Raw genomic sequence first — 19,132 nt, forward strand, 5'->3', positions numbered from 1 at the left:
AAAAGATGGAGGATTTGGAGTGAGAAGATGCAGGGCAGCCAGCCCAGCCACGGATGTCCCCGCAGGTGCTAGCAGCGGGGTGGCCATGAGCACGTCCCACCTGGGTGTGATGCCGAGCCGGGAGGACCTGCGGATACACAGGACATCCCAGACCAAGTGTCACGCAGAGGGCTTGGCTATCATGTCCCAGCAGGACGAGCAGGCACGGGGGTGGGCACGACAGAGGGGTTGGGGACTGTCACCGTCTCCATAGGGGAACACACGATGCCCATCTGCAGATGGCCAAGGGGCAGCATCACCGAGGGGCGGCAGCACTGCCAAGGGGAGGCAGGGCACGGGCAGCACCACCGAGGGGCGGCACGGCCGAGAAGTGTCAGGGCGCAGACACCGTCCCCACCCAGGGGCCCCGGGCAGGGCGCAGCTCGCTGGAGGGTTTCCTTCCTCCTGCCCCAGCCCGCGCTTCGCCAGCCACCCCGAGCACGGCTGCGAGGCCTCTCATGTGACCGCCAGCTTCCTGTGCGCTCCCGGCTCGGTGCCGGTGCCGCGGGACGGGACGGGACGGGACGGGACGGGACGGGACGGGACGGGACGGGACGGGACGGGACGGGACGGGCCGCGCTCGCCGCCGCCGGACGCTGAGCTCTCGCCACCGGCCCCAGCGCCATGCTGCGCCGCAAGCCTTCCAACGCCGGCGACAAGGAGCCGGGACACAGGAAGGTGAGTGATGGCGGCATCCAGGTGCCCTCAGCGTCGCAGATGTCCCGGCACATCCAGAGCTGTCCGAGCCTGGGCTGCCGTGGGATGCTGAGCAGGAGGGCTGGTGCCGGGGGTTGGGACAGCACGGCAGCTGCCCTGCCATCAGTTTGTCTCTGCTGCCACCAGCCACTGTGGCCTCGCCAGTGCGTGGTCCTGGCCTTGTCCACCTCCCACTCTGCCTTCCATCCTGTTGGAACGTGTGGCTGGGATGCACAGCCCCCGGGATCGACATGGGTGCCAGCTCAGGTGCCGGTGGGACCCGCGGAGCTCTGCTGGGGAAGGCTGTGCCCCCCCGCCCCCCCATGGCCTCCCCAGGCGTGGGCGGCCGCCTGTCACTTCCTGGGGGGACATGGCTGCGGTGGCGGCTGTGCAGCTCTCTTGCGCAGCAAGGTGCTGCGGTCGGGGCTGTCACTGCGTCAGCCGCTTCCTCCGGCAGCACCGCTGCGAGGTGGAGCCGCAGGAGCACCAGCTGCCAGTGTCAGGCCTCTCGAGAGCCCCCTGCGTGGCATGGTCATGTGCCACCATGTTGGCTGAAGTCACCAGTGGCGGCCAAAACTGGCTCCTCATCCCCCGCCAGGTCTTGCACCAGCTGGCACTTCAGCTCTTGCCAAGCTTTGCTGGGCTGGCATCAACATCAGCAAGTCACCACGGGGAGCAGAGGCAGTGCCTGGTGGCAGGGTCCTGCTCATGACAGGCACAAATCCTGCCATGGCAGCTCCACCGTTCTGCCAAGCTTCCACAGGAAACCTGGGTGAAGTCCCCCTCCCTGCACTGGGGTGGCCCATCCAGCCCGGCCAGTCCCAGTGGGCATCCCCTGCCCTTGCCCAGCGACAGCCACTCTCACTTCCCCCTCCTGCTCTGCGCCGGGAGAGCCCGGCCCCCCTGACTCACATCCCACTGCCAGGCTCTCCATGGCTCCTCCAGCCCCAGGGCAGTTCTATCTCAGAGCTGTTTTATCTCAGCAGTGAAGCCGTAGGAGGTTCAGTGGACCTGGATCTCGTGGATTCCGGGCACCGGGGTGGGAGCAGGGCAAAAGCCAGCATCCCCTCTGCACAGATGCACCTGGAGCTGGCATGAAGCCACAGTCTGCGTGCAGCTGGGTGTGGCACCGTGAGCCAGCCCTCAGCAATGGCCAAACCGAGTGCTCAGGGGTGCTCGGTGGAGCCAATGAGAAGGAGAATAAAGAGGGAACAGCATAGGGCCAGGCTGTGCAGGACTGGGAAAGGCCTCCACCATAACAGGAGCTGGCAGAGCTGCTTGAGAATAGAAATCCCTGGTGGTGGTGGTGGTAGAGCAAGCACGGTGGTGTGTGCTCCGAGGGCCTCAAGAGTGCTGTCAATGGCAGCTGAGCTCACTGTGCCCCAGTGTGCGAGCACGCTGGTGCTGCCATCCAGGGATGAGGGACACCTGGGACCAGGTGGCTGTGCTGGCACCAAGGGTGTTCCTGGCATGGAGAAACCCTTCCATGTGAGACAGGCACCTGAGGCCATGGAGAGGAAGGCAGGCAGGGGGCACAGAAAGACTAAAAGGGGCAAGGGATGGAGAGGTGTACCAGGACTGAGATCCAATACCAGCTTTGATGTCTTAGGCATGGAGGTGACACCAAGCCAGCTGGTGATGCTGGGGGTGTGCTCTCTGGGCTATGGGGTGACACTCACAGGTGGAAAACATGGATTTGTGATGAATCCTCCAGGATTTCAGTCCTGGAGCTGACCCTGTGGGTAGCAGCAGGTACATGGTTGCTCTGGTGCTACCTGTGCTTCACTGCCTGCCCACCTGTGCTGAGAGGACATGCAGAGCCCTGTGTGCCCTCACGGCTTGGCCCATATGCCAGGGTGGCATCATGGCACAGCCCTGGGCTGCTCCCAGCATGGCAGTATCAGGCTCCACACCAGAGCCTCCCTGCCCTGGGAATGCTGTGCCAAGCAGCTGCATAGGCACCAAGAGCTCCACATCCCAGTTCCAGGGGGTTGATGACACATGGCAGCTCCTGGAAGAGAGCAGAAAACTCTTCCCAGCACTGGCATCACCCTGGGATGGGCAGAGCAGTCCAAAGGGCAGAGAGGAGCTGTGGCAGGGAATGCAGGAAGAAGCTCATCTCCCACCTTTCCATCTCCCCCCTCACACCTCTGCCCCTGCTCCCAGCTTTCCCTACAGCGTTCCAGCAGCTTCAAGGACTTCAGCAAGTCCAAGGTCAGCTCCCCCGTGTCAAGCGAGGAGTTCAGCCTGGAGGAGAATGTGAGTTCCCAGCACCCTCCGGGGCAGCAACACCCCTTGACACATCCTGCTTCCCTGGGAACAGCCCCTTTCAGGGCTGGTTTCCCAAAACTCCTGGTCTTACCAGTGGCCCACGTGTCATGGAGCAGCCCCAGGGTGCCAGCACTGGTGGGATTTGGAATCTCACAGCACTGTGTGACCCTGCTGAGGCTTGCCCAGGGTGGGGGGCTCTGCCTTCACTGTTCATCCCTCTGGCAGATCCCTGAGGATGATCCCAGCAATGCCAGTCCTGAGGAGGCCACACGGAGCAGCGGGACGAAGCTGGGCAGGAAGTGGCGGGCGGTCATCTCCCGCACCATGAACCGCAAGATGGGCAGGATGGCTGTGAGAGCGCTGGCCGAGGGGAAGGTGAGCAGGGGGTGTGGGACACGGACAGGTGAGTGGGGGACAGGTCCCCCTCCCTCAGCCTGACCCCGGTACCTCCAGCAGGGAGAGGTGGAGGCGGAAGGGCCCCCATGCCCCCTGTCCCCAGCCAGCAGCGTGGAAGAGCAGAGCCATGACAAGGTGCCCTTGTCGTACCTGGAGCTGGAGGAGGAGGAGGAGGACGGGCACCCAGCCCTCGGACGTCAGATGTCCAGCGGTGAGGCCAGCCCCGACTGGACACTGGCCCCACATCCTCAGCCGGGCACATCCTGACCCCCTCCTCTCTGCAGGCAGCGACATTCCCAGCCCTGGTGATCCCCGGGATAGCCAGCAGCTGGAGGAGACTGTCCCAGCCTACACTGGCCCCTTCTGCGGCCGGGCCCGCGTCCACACGGACTTCACCCCCAGCCCCTATGACAAGGACTCCCTGAAGCTGCGGGTGAGCCACGGCCACTGCGGCCCTGGGGCAGGGGCGAGGGAGGGTGGCTGGGCACCCCCTGAGCTGGGGGTGTTCCTTGGCTGTCCCCCCCTGCACCTGCGCCCACCACCATCCCACATCCCTTGGCCTAGAAAGGGGACATCATCAGCATCATAGAGAAGCCACCTGTGGGCACCTGGACCGGGCTGCTCAACAATAGGGTGGGCTCCTTCAAGTTCATCTACGTGGATGTGATCCCTGAGGAGACGGTCCCTGCCCGCAGGAGCCGCAGCTCCAGCCGGAACAAGCGCCTCAAGCCCAAGACCCTCCATGAGCTGCTGGAGCGCATCAACCTGCAGGTGAGGGACAGGGGCTGTGGGGAACAGCAGCATCCAGCACGGGACCAGCAGTGTGACCATCCCCTCTCCCCTTCACTATCCCCCACCTCGTGGGTCCTTCAACCAAGCACCCAGGGCCACAGAGGGGACACGTGGGGCATTTCTGGGTAATGCGGGGGTAAGTGCCCACCATGGACCCACTGAGGGGGGACCTACAGGCCAGCACTGGGGGTCAGGGGGAGCCAGGGGAGCCACCCAAGCCCTGCTCACCCGTACCCACACCCCCCACACAGGAACACACCCCCACCCTCCTGCTGAATGGGTACCAGACCCTGGAGGACTTCAAAGAGCTTCGGGAGACCCACCTGAACGAACTGCACATCACGGACCCCCAGCACCGCGCCAAGTTGCTGACGGCTGCCGAGCTCCTCCTGGACTATGACAGTAAGAGTCTGGGGAGGGGGCGGGACCCCACTGGGTACCCCAGCAGCACCACTAACGCCATGGCCCCTCTCCCAGCAGCCAGTGAGCCAGAGGATGGTGACACCACTGAGGCCCTGCCATCGCCCTCGGAGCCCAAAGGGGACATTCCCCGGGACTCTGGCTGCTTCGAGGGATCAGAGACGCTGGATGGCAGCCGGGAGGAGGCCGAGATGGGGGGTCCCTCCGTGGCAGAATCTCCCTGAGCCCGCCAGCACCGCCACTTTCCACTCTGGCCCTAATAGGAGGGCTGGATTGGAGGGGACGGCTGCTGGTGGGCAACAGGAGAGCCCCAGTGGTGGCACCTCGGGGTCCAGCTCAGCCCCTGCCGCAGAGCCAGATGCTGGGTGGGCACAAGGTGCCCCAGGACATTTTGCATGGCACCACTGCCCCGAGGCAGGGACTCTGAGCACACTGGGGCACTGTGCTCCCCGCCAAGACACCACAGGCATTGGCTGCTCTTCCCAGGTTTGCCAGCAGGCTCAGGAAGGGAGCTGGGGACAGAAGCCGTGTCTGCAGGCAACTGAAGCCTGCCCAGGACACTGTCACTTCTCAGCATGGACACACAGACACCCCCGACCCCCCCACCTGCCATAGGGGACAGCAAGATGCAAACAACACAGCTAAGACACCCTGGAAGTGTGAGATGGAGAGTCCTGGAAACGCATAGGGAAGGGGGAAGAGGCAGCTGGCTTGGGGCAGCACAGAAACGCAGGGGCTACAGCTCAGCCATTTTCAAACCAATTAATTTTCCTTCATTGTTTTAAAATTAAAAAAAAAATAAGAAAAAAATAAAGAACACCCAATCCTCACCCAACCCCCTTCCTTCCTTCTGGAGACCCTGACCCGTGCAGGCAGGTCCTGGCAGGCAGCACTCCACACACTTCGTGGAATAGGGAGCAGCAAAGCCAAAATACACACTTTCGCACCGAATTGGAGATTGGGTCAGTAGCGTGTTGGGGCAACTCCCACGGGGTGGGGCACAGGAGCCCTGTCCCCGGAGGATGGAACGGGATGCAGCTGGGCTGGCTGAGGGCCATGGCAGGGCAGTCGAGGCTCCTTCCCAGCCACATTCCAACTGGGAGCAGCTGTGGCAGCTCTGCCCTCTCAGCCGGGAGAAGAGGCCCCGCACCGCGGGAGAGGGGCAGTGCGGGTGCCACGTTCACACCGCACCCCTCAGTGCCAGCCAGGAGCATCACGGACACGGGACTGGCCCGGCAGGACGCCCCCAGCAGCCATCACACACCTGCGGGAGGAACGCGAGTGCCCAGCTCTGTGACAAGGGACACACCGAATGGCCTCTCCTCCACAGCGACCTCTGCGGGGATCCCAGAGGTGTGAGGGTCCTGCCAGCGCAGGACAGGGACTGTGGAGTGGGGGGAGCCCTGCCACAGCACAGAGCTCCCCAACCATCCCCCAGCCTCTCCTCTGTTGAGGACACACAAGCCCAGCCCTGGGCAGCTGGCACAATCCTGCGAAGATCCAAGGGTCTCAAAGGCAGTCCAGGATGGCTGAGAACAGCAGAGCAAGGCAAGGGGGGGACATGGGGACGCAATGACACAACACAGATTGGGGCTGAGGTTCTGCAGAGCTGCTGTGCCACAGCTGGGGAGGGCTCAGTGCAAACACCCAGCAACAAATGCAGCCCCAACACCAGCCAGGAGCCAGTGGCACAGGCAGACCCTTCCCTGCAGCTGTCCACCTTGGCTGCCCTCTCCCTCCCTCGAAGCCCAGAGTGGTGTGAGCACCAGGGCAGGATAGGAAGGAGGGTCCCCTCATAGCTGCTGCCTTGTTACATCACACAAGAAAGGAGCACAGGAAGACAGCTACGTAAAAACTGCTGCCAGCAGAACTCCTTCCCACTTGTTTGGGTCCTTGGGGCACCAAAACGTTTCCTGACAAGCCTTGCCACGCCAACCACAAAACAACGCAACAGATTAGAGGAAGGAGGGAGGAGGGGAGAGAGGACATTGCTGCCACCATTGCTTTCCCCTTCCTTGAGGATTCCTCAGCAGTAGGGTGCAGGCTGGCCCAGGTCTGCTGGCAGTGCCCCACGGTGACCAGGGCGTGCTACCCGCGCTCGCTGTCCTGTAGCACCGCGCAAGGCCAGCACTGCCTGCACCGCGGCGAGTAATGACTAAAGCAAAATGGCCATGGGGAATCAGGTGCCTGCCATCCAGCCCTTCTCCTCTCCTCCACCACTTCCAGCTTTGATTAGACAAAACAACAAAGTTCTCCCTTCCAAGCAGATGCTAGTGCTCCGCTCGCCCAGCGTCCAGGGAGGGCACCGGGAGCTCCCCAGGCGTTCGCTGCTTCTCCTCTGGCATCTCAGTGTCGCTCACAGACGGCGCAGGGACCTGGAGAGAGGGGACAGAGTGACCTGCAGGGACACCCCCAGCGCAAAGCCCGAGCACACAGCCCGAGCACACAGAGCCCGCCGCTCTGCTACCGCCTCCAGCTCCACTAGCAGCAGTCTCAGCTGGGCTTGGGAAAAGGAGAAACCAAAACCAGGGGCCTCCCAACAGGAAGAACAGCAGCTTCAGGAAGAGGTGGAGCACTAGACTGCTTCAGCAGAAGGTGTCTTGGATTGTGTCCACCAGAGAAGGGCAGCTCATGCCCAAGCAGGAGCAAGCCGAGCCATTTCCCACCATGTTAATGGAATAATTTAGGTGGGAAGGGCACTCTGGAGGTCTCCTGTCAAACTGTCCTTAATGCAGGACTAATTTCAAACACACAGCAGGCTGCTCAGGGCCACAACAGCTTTCTCCACAGATGGAGATCCCAGGGACAGCCCTGCAGCTCACACTCAGCACCAGCACAAGATGTCTGCAACCTCTCAGCCTTCTCCAGCCCCGCCGAGCTCCATGGGCAACAGCTTCTGAGTGCTCTCATGGCAGGACTGATCTCCAAAACTGCAGCCAGCTGTGACCTCCTTTGAGGAAATCCAAGGAAACCAAGATGCTGGTTTCCAGGGTCAGAGCAAACAAGCTTTTCAGCAGCAGCCTCTCACATGGCCCCCCATGTAGTTTTGTCCTTCCTAAGTCACACTCTCAGCTTTCTTCCACTGTCCCAGAGCCCGCCCAGCTCCCAGAGGGAATCACTCACAGCACTGGCGGGAGGAATGCTGCTGTCCTGCTGCTTCATGCCACCCTCCTGGGCCTGCCCAGGGCCCTGCGTGGCCAGGGGCTCCTGCGTGCCGGGTCCCCGCGGGCACAACCCCTCCTGAGCTGTGCTCTCCTCCTGCTGCAGGATGCCCCGTCTGTCCAGGACACTGCAAGAACACAGCCATGCCATCAGAGACCCAAGTCTCCCCAAATCCCACCTCTCTTCCCATCAGAAGTGCTAGTGGAAGACAAAGGTCAAGGCAGCCCCTCAAGAGCTCACCTGGGGGGTAGGGGCCCGCAGAGCACCTCGCAGCAGTTCTTCACTATGTTGCCGTGGCTGTAGGGATTCTGCACACGGTTCTTCCCAGTCCAGGACCCCTTAATCTGAAATAGTTGGGCACAAGCTCAGGTTTACTCCAAGGCCACCCTGCACCAGCCCCCAGATCCCTGTGTTATGCACAGCCTTGACACACTGAGAAACGGCGACAGCTCAGAGGAGGGCTCTACTTACGTCTTCATTGGTTGTCTGATTCAGTGCCACCAGGAAGGTGTGGAACCCAGTTAACCCCACCACCGACCACAGCGTGAAGAAACAGATGAGCACCTCCAGTACAGTGAGAACAGTTAAGGACTGGGAACGGCCCAAGAGCAGGCCCAGCCCACCTGTTACTGCCCCACAAACACCAACTTATCTTCCTCTCCTAGCCACTGTTGTCTGTTTTATTCTCCTCCCAAAAGCCAAGAAACTGCTCCCCACATTGTCATCCAGGGGAAAATGCTTGGAAAGACTCAGAGTGGCCTAAGCAGCCACTCCACAATGCAGCTCCCACTAACCCCCATTTGTGGAGAAGTCAAGCCCTTGTGACCATGGAAGGATATGTCCCTGGGGTTTCCTTCAAAGTGTTCAGAAACCCAATCTTCAGAGATTCTGCAATACAAAAAGTGAGAATTTTTTCACCTGGAACATCCCACTGAGTCCAGCTCCCTTTCCCACTCCCTAACTCTGGTTTCACACCACCATCTGTAGCCCCACTCCCTCCCTCCCTCCCTCCCTCCCTCCCTCCCAGCTCTCCAGCTTTCCAGACAGACTCACTCAGTGCTACGTAGACGATGTTGAAGGTGAAGATGTAGATGGTGAGGAGGGAGAGCGAGAGGATGAAGAGGTAGAAGTAGCGGTAGTTCCTCTTTCCCACACAGTTGCCCACCCAGGGACAGTGATGGTCAAAGCGCTCTGGGGAAGCCAAGATGAAAATTAGCACTGCCCTGGCATGGCCCTGCCCACCTCTAGATCCTTGCCCCTGTGCTCCCACTTCAAAAATCCCCCAGGCTGACATAAACTGCCATGTTCAAACCTCTGCTCAGTCAGGACCCCATATCCTGGCCTCCTTTCAGGAGGTCAGAAAGTCCGAAATTGTTTTGTAATAAGTAATTTTGCACATTAACATAGAATTTGTGCTTGACTCCTTATGTGTCTTCTTTCCCTGGGGTACAACAGCCACAGCACATGGGTTAGATGAAGGCCTGGGAGTCCCCATGTTCTTACCCTGGAATAATCAGGAGAAGGTTCAAGAAACTGCATAAACACTCAAAGGCTGGGAATCTGAAGAGGAGGAAAGGGGTCCAAAAGGACAGGATTTCTGCCTGGAGCAGTGATGCTGAACATGAGCCAGTTACATACACAGAAGGAAGACCACAATCAGGGCACCCCAGGGAATGACACAATCTCTGTGCTGATGAAGGAGCTGCTGTCACCTGAGACACAACTCTGCACTGGAACCCTTCAGTCCCAGAAGGCCAGAATCCAGTGGGACTCAAAAATGGGCTGCACATGTACACAGAGCAGCTGGACTCAGTTATTGCCAAAGTCCTTGCAAAGAGAAAGCACCTGGCTCCAGGCTCTGAGCAAACCTCAAGCTCCTCAAACACAAGACGAGGCAGCCTGGACATTCCACCAGCCCAGAGCTGCCCAGCACGAGCCTGGGCGCAGGTCTGTCCCTGTCCCAAGGCTCTCTGCAAGGGCCAGGCCAGGCCTGAGCACCACTCACCCACGCAGTTGTCGCAGATGCTGCAGTGCGAGGCGCGGGGCGGCCGGAAGATCTTACACGTGTAGCAGTACTTGAGCTTCACAATCTGGTTGTTGATCTGGAAGTTCTTGATGCGCGGGGGTGGGCGCTGACCCTGCGGCACGGTCCCGTTGGTGGCCTCTGCCAGAGAGAACCAGGCACAGATCAGAGCTGCTGCTACAACATGACAGGCCTCAAACGACAACTTACTTCCCTGCCTTTCCTACCAGTGGGATCGGAGCCCGCTGGCTCCGGAGCTGGAGGCTGCAGCTCTGCTCATGCAGGCCAGAGCCAACCTGGCAGCTTGGAGGCAGGAAAAGGGATGCCAGAGCTTTCATGGGCATGTTGACAGTGGGCTGGGTGTTATCACCTGCATCCACCAAACCTCCTCTCTCCCTGAAGGATCAAGAGGACCACTCCAAGCTTTCTGCGCAAACTGAGTTTGTATGTACACAGGTATGGGAGAGAAAGCAGCAGGTGAAACAGCTCCCAGAGAGGGACGCAGGTCCATTGTGCTGCCTTCTTGAAACTCGGCCAAGTACAGTGAGCCAGCAGACTGGGGCAATCCTCACTTCTGGAGGTCCAGCCAGGAAGATAAGCTCTGCAGGGACTGCAACCTAGAAATATGCCATAAATAAGGAGGCTTTTCCAGCCCTCACCAGCTTGGCCACTTCACACTCACCAATCTCCATCTCAATGAAGGCCGCCTCGTCGGGCAGGGCCCTCGGGATCACGCCGGGGTCGCTGAAGCTCGTCCTCAGCAGCGTGGCCATGGCAAACAGGAAGAGAACTGCTGCAAACACGGGGATGGCCGGGGATAGCTGGACCGCCAGGTACCGGCACCTGCGGACACGGGGCAGGAGACGATGAGTCAGAGTCTCATTGCCTGGCACAGCATCAGAGCCCAGGCACTCCGCAGCACTGCTTAGATCTGGAGCAGAGAATCTGTGCAGTACATCCCACCACCACAGGGGAACACTCCTGGGGCAGCTCCCACAACCAGGCACCATCACAGCATCTTCACGTTTTCCAACAGCTAGACACAGATATTTCCCAGCACTTGTTCTGTTTTCAGCTCCCATTTTAAGCAATGCCAGAAACACAACCAGGCAGCTGGAGAGACCTTGTCCATTACATTCCTGCTGCCAAGGGATGGGCCAGACCACTGGGAAAAGCACCCAAGACCTGGTCAGGGACCCCACACCTGAAGTGCCAGAAGGCATGGAAGCCTGTGGGGATGGTGGGAATGTCTGGCTAACCCCTAAAGAGCAGGAGTCTCCCACACCACAGAAATTATTTGGATTAAGCGCATCCTGTGCTTCTTAGGAATGGATTCCTGTGGAAGCGCAACATCCCCATGCAACAAGACATTTGGCTTCCTTTGGCTTTCCTGAGACAACGGACCAGAATGCTCCAAATAAAGCAGAAAGGGTCCTGCTTCAAGACTCCCCCTGCTCAAAACGGAACAAGGTTTGTTTGCTCTATAAATACAGCAAGGCCCAACGAGGAATTTATGGTGCTGATCCCCCTGATAGAGGAGATGCAAAGGGAGCATGGGACTCATCTCACCATGGCCGTGTTGCTCCTGGACACCCACAGCCATGTCCCCAGAGGTGCTGCAGCCCTAGCCGTGTGGGAGGCCTGAGCAAAAGTCACGTTTTAGAGACATAGTGGCCTGAAAAAACCTGTATTCTACCCTGATTCCTTCAGAGAACCCTACTGATGTTGAGGTGAAGTTCCTATGGAGCTTTGCTGCGGTTTAAGGGAAACCCCACCTAAATCCCACCACTTGTGCCATGTCTTACAACTCCTCACACACATCCCTTCCCCAGCCTCCTGATGCAGCTGGGCACCCAGGCTTTCAGGCACTCGGCTTTCTAGGATCCACCCTTTATCCCTGCTGGTGAGGGATGGATCCAACCCAGACTCCTGCTGTTCCACTGTTAGTCTCCATGGGAGCATCAGGCTACTGCAGTGAGGGGCAGGGATTATCCTCCCTGGGGGGCTGCCATCTCAAGCAAGGCCATTTTCATTACCTCCACAGCACTATTTAATTCTGGATGGCATTCCCACCACAGATTCCCCAAACACAGTGCAGTTTCCAGCTCCAGCTGGCAGCACCAGGCTCTGCAGGCCCACTGCAGGAACATTTCCTGGGCCATTGCCTGACTCCAGCGCTGTCCCCCATGTGTGACAGGGACAGAAGGCCTGCACACTGAAGCTACAGCACACTTCAGTCACAGCTGCAACACCAGAAGCCCACAGCAACACAAAGGGCCTGGGTATTAAACCAACATCCTTCATTTCAGACACTGCACGCTCTGCCGTTCCCCAAAACAACATCCCTGTGCTCAGCCCTGCCCACAGAGGGCCAAGCTTATCGTCTTCAGGCAGCTCAAGATAACTTTGCATTTCCTTTGCAAGGGCAAAGTCCAGGGACAGCCGCGAGTCAGTCAGCAAGTAAACAAAAACCTTGGAGTCCATGTGGGCTAGAACTATGGGGTTAGGAAGATGGAACATTGATTTAGGTGCAGGTCAGCCTCTTCTCCCAGGCAATCAGTGACAGGACAAGAGGACACAGCCTCAAGCTGTGCCAGGGGAGGTTGAGGTTGGACATCAGGAGAAGGTTCTCCATGGAAAGGGCTGTCAGGCATTGGAAGGGGCTGCCCAGGGAGGCTGTGGACTACCCATCCCTGGAAGTGTCCAAGGAACAACTGGATGTTGTTCCAGTGCACTCAGTGCTCTGGTCTGGTTGACAAGGTGGTCACCAGTCATAGGACTTGATGGGCTTGGGGGTCTTTTCCATCCTAAACGATTCTGTGATTACTCCTTTAAAAGCCGGACACTGCCTGCCCCAAAGGGCTGCAGCCTGACCCTTGTCCAGCTGATACAACAGCTTTTGGAACTGCTGTGACAACATGAAGATATTGTGGGTTTAAATATCCATGAGCTGTGTTAAAGCTGCACCATGGCCCTCCTGCTTCCACACAGGCTTCCCTTAGCTGGGCTGGCGTCTGCAGCCCCTTGCAGGTGAGGGCAGAGGTAAGAGCCAGAGGAGCTCCCACCACGGTGAAACTGCATCGCCAGACCCAGCGCAGAGCCCAGTGTGGAGCCCACCATGTGCCTCCCACCCTCGCTGTGCTGATGGGGCCTCGCTCTTCAGGTGACTTCCAGGGAACACGTCCACAGCAGGGAAAGCAGCCACACAAGGTCCTGACTTGGCACTCAGGTACTCACTAGCTCTGGGGTATCTTCAGTCTACGCCTTGTCTCTAAGACAATTTCACTGCTCAGGAACAGACATTTAAAGATCTTTTGTTTGGGAGAGCTCAGAGCCAACAGAGATGCTCTGTTGGCATGTGAGGATGCTGCTCCCCCATTCCCAGCACCATTTCTGTGCTCTGGAGCATTTTGCCACCAAAAAGCAGACAATAACAGCACTATCACAACTCATCGTCACAGCGGGGTGGGCTGGGGCAGGAAGGCTGAACAAAGGGATCATTGGAATGGGGAGCAGGGGGAGAAGCAGCTGGGAGGTGCCATGAGTTACGGTGTTTGGCTGGTTATTCTGCACCCGCTTGGGAAGGTCTGTTGTAATCAGCACATTGAGCAAAGCTCTGGAGGAAGGGGAAAGCCACAGGGATTGCAGCCACGGCCACAGGACAGCACATCTCCCAGGCAGGCCCACCAGGGCTCAACACAAGCTCCGTAGTGTCACTCACCTACATGTCACCTGCAAATCACCTGTTTAACCTTCCTCAGCTACAGCACAGCCACATCATGTGCCTGCTCTGGGTGCCAGCAGAGCTGTATCTTTCCCCAGTGCCTGACCCTCAGCAGGGCACTTCAGCCTGGCTGTGCTGGGTGCTCACACCAGGGAGGGGATGGTGTCTAGCAGCCACTGTGTTTGCAGTAAGCGTGGAAGCAGCTGCTCCGAAGCCTGGCCACACCACAACACTGTGTCCAGGCCCTTCCCAGCAGCACCAGGCAGAGCTGGAGCTCTCCCTGGAGCCTTTTCCCACCTGCCTGCAGTGACACATCAACTGTCAGCACACACCATGTGTTTCTGACACAACTGAAGCAGGAGACAGGTGTGTTATGCTGATGTCATTGCTCCTTTCTCAGCTAAAATCTCAAATCTCTGCACAGACGAATCACCCCAAGATCCACCCAGGAATGGGGGTGCCACAGAGGATGTGGAGGCTGCAGGGAGGGCAAAGTCATCTCCTGAGAAGGAGCCCCCATATGAAAAAAAGGTCAATCCAAATCCCAGGAGTGGCCACCTCCCCCAGAAACAAGAACAAAACAAGCTGAACTCTGGACACCAAAAAGTTCACTTCTATTGAGAGAAATTTCAATAATTAAAAAGCATGAATTAACTCACATGTAAGCTTTGACCATGCTTGACACAGATCTAACCAGAGGTAATGCCAGCTCAGAGGCCCCTCTGCGAGTCTTGGGTCTCTGGGCTTTGGAAATCAAAACTAAAAAAGGGCAGTGTAGGTGTTTTCAACTCATCAGAAAACAAAGACATTTTCATCTCTACAAAGCTAAAAAAGTAGGAAAAACAAAGTGACAAACATGCCTGGGCACTGAAAAATCCAAGAGCAGCTCCTTCCCATGAGGAGCCAGTGTTGGTGGTGGTATCATGCCTCTAACATCTACAAATGTCAAGTTTTGTGCTGAAAAGCCAGAGACAAAAGAAATCCCATTCCCTTCAGCTGAGCGTGGAAGTCACTTCAGGAGAGACAGGAACTGCAAAGGGAACTCCCAGCCCGAGAGAAGGCACTGCATCCCATCATCCCAGTTCCTAAAGGGATTTTTTAAAAGTGCTTTATCTGGTCTCCTCATGCTGGAACACCTCAAGCAGACAGCAGCTAAATGCCCAACCACAGGGCTGACATACCATTAGAAGTCTGAAATAATGCCAAGAGGATGTGAAACTGTATTTTATGGGGCGTGTTGTGGAGCAGACCCAGTCAAACACAGGTGCTCGGCTCTGCAGGGAGCAGCCCCACGCAGCGGGAGCTGCTCCCACAGCGGTGAGAGGTGCCCTTGGGCAGAGGACTCCAGTCGGTCGCTGCAGAGCCCTTCCCGGGAGCCAGCACAGCTCCGTGCCTCTGCCTTATCTAAGAGGGAGGAGTCGGATCTCAGGTGCAGCACTGAGTTCTGTTAGCCTCTGGCTCCTGTTTGCTCCAGGCTGGAGAGATTTCCCCAGTCCCAGAACACAGCGCGGCGGTTTGGGGGGTGAACACACAGAAATTCCCACCCACAGGCCGAGGCGGCTCAGCCCGCTCGCCTGCGGACACCGCGGAGCAGCTGGCAGCACTGGAGAAACTTGGAGGAAAAACAGCACCAGCAGCAGCCCCGCAAGTGCGGCCATCGCTCCAGGGCCGGGAAGGAAGGGCTGTGGCTTTCCTCCTGCCGTGGGCGCCGGTCCCCACCGGCCTCAGCTGTAAGTGGAGCCGGCGCAGCCCGGAGCACCGGGATCAAGCCCAGCCCGGCGCAGGGCGAGCAGCCAGACAGATCCTGGCTCCAGGCACCCCGGAGCCGTGCTCAGACAAGGTGTGACTGCGCAAGTGATTCAGCTGAATGGAGCAGGCAGCACGGCACAGGCAGCCTGCAGTGAGCGGGCAGCGAGGGAAAGGCTCCTCCGCCCACCGCCGGCTGCCGCGCTCCAAACCCAGACACCAGCTTTAAGGGGGAAAGCGGGAATTTCCATGCAAACACTAAAGAATCTGCCAAACACTGAGACAAACGGACAACACAGTGAAAGATCGAGGCTGAGATCCTCACCCGGGGCTCCCTACACGTGCAGGGCAGGCAGGGCTCCTGAGCAGCCAAGCTGCTTATCTCAGCCTGATCAGTGAAACAGAGACCTTGGGGAGTGTTTCCAGCTCCCCAACAGGCAACATTTCATCCCTATCCCAAATTCAAAAATCCCCAAAAAAGTTCAAAACAACCCTCTCTCTTCCAAACAAACACACACTGAGGTGTTCTGCACTGAAATAATCAAATGGGTATTTGGATTTTCCCAAACTTTTCCTTATCTCCCTCAGATGATTTAACTAAAATTCAGAGGTGATCCTGTTCCCAGCAGCATTCTCCCTGCAGAGTCCACCCTCCAGGTCTAGGCACGGCCTGAATGTCTTGGTGCAAGCAACTCCTCCACAGGCCTCTGCCTGCCAGAGCATGGAAAGGGGCTTCTCAAGGAATTTCCAGTCACATTCCTGACTAACCACAGCCTAGGTCTGGAAAACAGCCTTGGCTCACTCTGCCTTAGCGCAACCATGGCAGAGTGGGATGTGGTTCACTCTCCTGCTACGGACAGGATCCACAGGGAGCCAGAGCAATTAAACCTCAAATCAGTGTTTCTGGTGCAGCAATAAGCGTTTCTGGAGCAGCAGCACTTATTAGTTCTTCCTGTAAGGCAGGAAGGCTCAGCCCCATTTTTCAGATGGAAAAAACCCCAAACATCAAACCAAGAGTGGTGTCACTTGGTACCTCAGAATTCAGACTGAGCCAGGGATAATTTGGGCAGGGAACTAGGGAGACACATGCTGGGCTAGAGAATGTGGAAACAAGTTCCCTGGCTTAGGAATGATGCTGAGAAGGACAGCATCTCGGCCGAGGGCTTTTTGAACTGCAGGAATAGCTAGGGCTTAGCCAGCGAGCAGGTCCTTCCACTCATTCTTCTTGGCTTTGCAACCTTTTGTATATCCGACCCTGTTCCAGCCCTTCTGCTGCCCCGGAACACAAACATGCCCATGGAGACCGAGGAAGGGAAGTTTTTCAGTTGTTTAGCTGATCCAAGTTCATCCTCTAGCCAGCCAAACGGGGTGTCCTGCCCCCTCCCACAGCATCAGCCCAGACAAACACAAACTTTTCCCTTTTTGCTTGATTTTTTTGATTTTAGAATTAGTCTAAGGCTACCCCACTCCCCAGCCCAGCTCCCAGGGAGAGCTGAGGGGAGAGGGCAGATCCCTCTTTTTCATCAGGATCAAAGGTTTTGGTTGAAGGTCTTTAGGCTGCCAAGGTGATGTAAAGGGTGGTCGGATCCTTCCCAAATACCAGCATGGCTCCAGCTGCAGTGCAGCCTGGGGCTGGGGGCAGGTCAGACTGGCAGGACCCCCAAGCTCACTCCTTATTAATCCTCCAGCTGGGGTCAGCTCCCTGGTGGGGCTGATGTGGGGGCTGCACGTCCCCCTGCAGGCAGAGACACAGGCCGTGCCCCAGGGCTGCAGCAGCAGCACCCTTGCACTCCGGCTGTCCTGGAGCCAGGAACACTCGGGACAAGGGACTGCCAAGTCGCAGACAGAAGGTGACCCACGGGGAAGCAGGGCCAGTGTCACCCCCTAGCAGGGCTCCAGCAGGGGCCATTCCCCTCAAAACCTCCAGGGTCAGTCTGCTGAGGGTGAGGAAGCAGATGTGGACAGGGAGAGCCACACTCCGCCAGGCTGCACCGTGCCAGGCTCCCCTCCCTCTCCCGAAGGCCCCGGGCACACGGGCCCATCCCCATCCCCATGCCACCCCCCGTGGGGTCCCCGGGGAACTCACTCGAAGGCGAAGAAGAGGGCGCAGGTGCCGAGGATGAGGAAGAGTGTCAGGTAGAAGATGCCCTTCTGCCGGGCCATCATGATACGGCCGTCGCAGCAGAAGGTGTTCCTGCCCGGCAGCTTCTCCCATTTCCGAACCACCTTCTTCCTCGCCACCATCACCGACATGGCGGGGCCGTCACTGGGGCGGCAGCGGCCGCCGCACGTTCGGGCGCTGCTGCTGCTGCTCCGCCGCCCGCGCGCCCAGCATCATCGGGGCCCCGCGGGGCCGAGCTGGGCTGGGCTGGGCCGGCGGCTGCGGGAGAGGGAACGGGGAGAGGGCTCGGTCAGCACCAGGGCGGCGGCGGCACCGGCACGGGGGGCGGCGGCCGCCGTCGCCATGGAAACCCCGCGCCCGGGAGGGGCGTTGCCGCGGGAATCCACCAGGGAGGGGGCGCGGGGCGCGGGGCGCGGCCAGGAATACCCTCGGCTGGGCGGCTCCGCACCGGGAGGGGACGCGGCAGAGCCGGGCCACACAGGGCAGGGCAGCCCCGGCTCTGCGGGCGTGCCGGGAGCCGACGGGGAGAGAACAGAAGGGAAGGGTTAGAGAGGAGACGGGAGAGGACGGGAAGGGAGGGAAGGGGACGGGCCCCGCGCCACCGCTCACCCGGTGCCGGTGCCGCTCGGGCCGCGCCGGTCGCTCCCACCGCGCCGGGAGAGGCCGCCACGCCCCGCGCCCGAACGGGGCGGGGCCGCCGCGGCCATTGGTCCCGCCGCGCCCTCCGCCCCTCCCCGCCGCTATACGCCTTCCCATTGGGTTCGTGCACTGTCAGTCCGTGGCAGCTCCGCCCACCGCGCCGCTTCACGCCACTCCATTGGTCACCAGTGCTGTCACTTCGCGGCGACTCCTCCCTCCCCGCTGTTTCTCGCCGGCCCGTTGGCAGTGCGCGCTGTCACTCCGAGGGGTTGGCCCCGCCCGAGTGCGGACAAGGGAGGCCGGGGTGAGGGCGGGGCCGGGGCGCTCTGGTTGGGCCCTGCCCCGCCCTGCCCCGCCCCCCGGCGGCTCCCGCCAGACCTCCCGGTGCAGGCCCCGGCGGGGCACGACCTGCGCCGCCCCTCGTTCCTCTTTTTCGTTTTCTCTCACCGGATGCCCACCAGGACCGGGCTTCCGAACCCCAGCGCCGCGGGGAGCGCACGGGATGCTCCCGTCGTCGGTTCCCCGCCCCTCTCCTCCCACCCCATCCGCACATCCGCACATTTCGCACAGTTTTCACACGGTTTTGCACCCCCAGACCGTGGGTTGGGGTCGGAGAGCCCACCTGGATCCCATCGCCGGCATCCTGCCACCGGGATCCCATCGATCCCTGGAGTCCCACCTCGGGGCGTCCCGCTCCTGGCATTCCACCCCCGGCAGCCCTCTCTGGAATCCCACACACAGCGCTCCCGCTGGGCACGTGGCTGCCAGCAAAGGCAGGGCCCGGAGCGTCAAACCCGGGGGGAAAATACACAACTTTTCCCGCGGTTGTTGCTATGGAGACAGGAGCAGACGGGGAACAGCTCGTTGCCCCTCTCCTCCTGCCCCGAGCCCCCTGTGCGCCCAGCTCGGGACGGAAGAGAGGAAGATGCGGAGGAGGAGGAGGAGGAGGATGCTGCGGGCGCAGTGACAGACACTGACACCGCTTCGTGGCTGAGAACTCTGTGTATTTGCTCCAACGATGCTTTGGACCACATCAACCCCAAAAATGCTCCCAGGAACGGGGTCCGGCCGGGCGGGAGGAACCGTAGGTGCGGCAGCTCCG

At 59.4% G+C, this 19,132-nt stretch overlaps 2 protein-coding genes across 5 annotated transcripts; one reads left to right on the plus strand and one right to left on the minus strand.

The window, feature by feature from the left end:
* Positions 1 to 139: 139 nt before the first annotated feature.
* On the plus strand, positions 140 to 5,449 carry SASH3 (SAM and SH3 domain containing 3). Of its 4 annotated transcripts, none has more exons than XM_041484699.1 (8): positions 140 to 717; positions 2,902 to 2,994; positions 3,232 to 3,381; positions 3,463 to 3,613; positions 3,687 to 3,835; positions 3,967 to 4,173; positions 4,446 to 4,596; positions 4,672 to 5,449. In XM_041484699.1, exons 1-8 carry the CDS (start codon positions 664 to 666, stop codon positions 4,836 to 4,838), a joined length of 1,122 nt encoding a protein of 373 aa, XP_041340633.1. In that variant the 5' UTR covers positions 140 to 663; the 3' UTR covers positions 4,839 to 5,449. The 4 variants fall into 4 exon arrangements, with proteins under 4 accessions (XP_041340633.1, XP_041340632.1, XP_041340634.1 ...); XM_041484698.1 differs by having other exon boundaries at positions 143 to 717; positions 3,460 to 3,613; XM_041484700.1 differs by having other exon boundaries at positions 143 to 717; positions 3,460 to 3,613; positions 4,675 to 5,449.
* On the minus strand, positions 5,371 to 18,087 carry ZDHHC9 (zinc finger DHHC-type palmitoyltransferase 9). The gene is made up of 10 exons (XM_041484702.1): positions 18,001 to 18,087; positions 17,356 to 17,649; positions 10,482 to 10,642; positions 9,782 to 9,940; positions 8,830 to 8,967; positions 8,616 to 8,664; positions 8,248 to 8,350; positions 8,017 to 8,120; positions 7,738 to 7,903; positions 5,371 to 6,989 (listed from the first exon to the last, which is right to left on the minus strand). Exons 2-10 carry the CDS (start codon positions 17,520 to 17,522, stop codon positions 6,885 to 6,887), a joined length of 1,152 nt encoding a protein of 383 aa, XP_041340636.1. The 5' UTR covers positions 17,523 to 17,649; positions 18,001 to 18,087; the 3' UTR covers positions 5,371 to 6,884.
* Positions 18,088 to 19,132: the final 1,045 nt, after the last annotated feature.

This window comes from Pyrgilauda ruficollis, unplaced genomic scaffold (assembly GCF_017590135.1).
Source record: "Pyrgilauda ruficollis isolate IOZ18807 unplaced genomic scaffold, ASM1759013v1 scaffold67, whole genome shotgun sequence".
NCBI classification, from domain to species: Eukaryota; Metazoa; Chordata; class Aves; order Passeriformes; family Passeridae; genus Pyrgilauda; species Pyrgilauda ruficollis.

Bases quoted from the DNA above. Each gene is read 5' to 3' on its own strand.
- SASH3 (XM_041484697.1), top strand. From the start codon at position 2,737: ATGGCAGCTCCTGGAAGAGAGCAGAAAACTCTTCCCAGCACTGGCATC. The intron at 2,995-3,231 runs GTGAGTTCCCAG...TCCCTCTGGCAG, and splicing joins AGTTCAGCCTGGAGGAGAAT to ATCCCTGAGGATGATCCCAG. The intron at 3,614-3,686 runs GTGAGGCCAGCC...TCCTCTCTGCAG, and splicing joins CGGACGTCAGATGTCCAGCG to GCAGCGACATTCCCAGCCCT.
- ZDHHC9 (XM_041484702.1), bottom strand. From the start codon at position 17,522: ATGTCGGTGATGGTGGCGAGGAAGAAGGTGGTTCGGAAATGGGAGAAG. The intron at 8,351-8,615 runs ATATCCTTCCAT...AACTGTTCTCAC, and splicing joins TTGAAGGAAACCCCAGGGAC to TGTACTGGAGGTGCTCATCT. The intron at 6,990-7,737 runs GTGAGTGATTCC...CCCTCTCTCCAG, and splicing joins GCATTCCTCCCGCCAGTGCT to GTCCCTGCGCCGTCTGTGAG.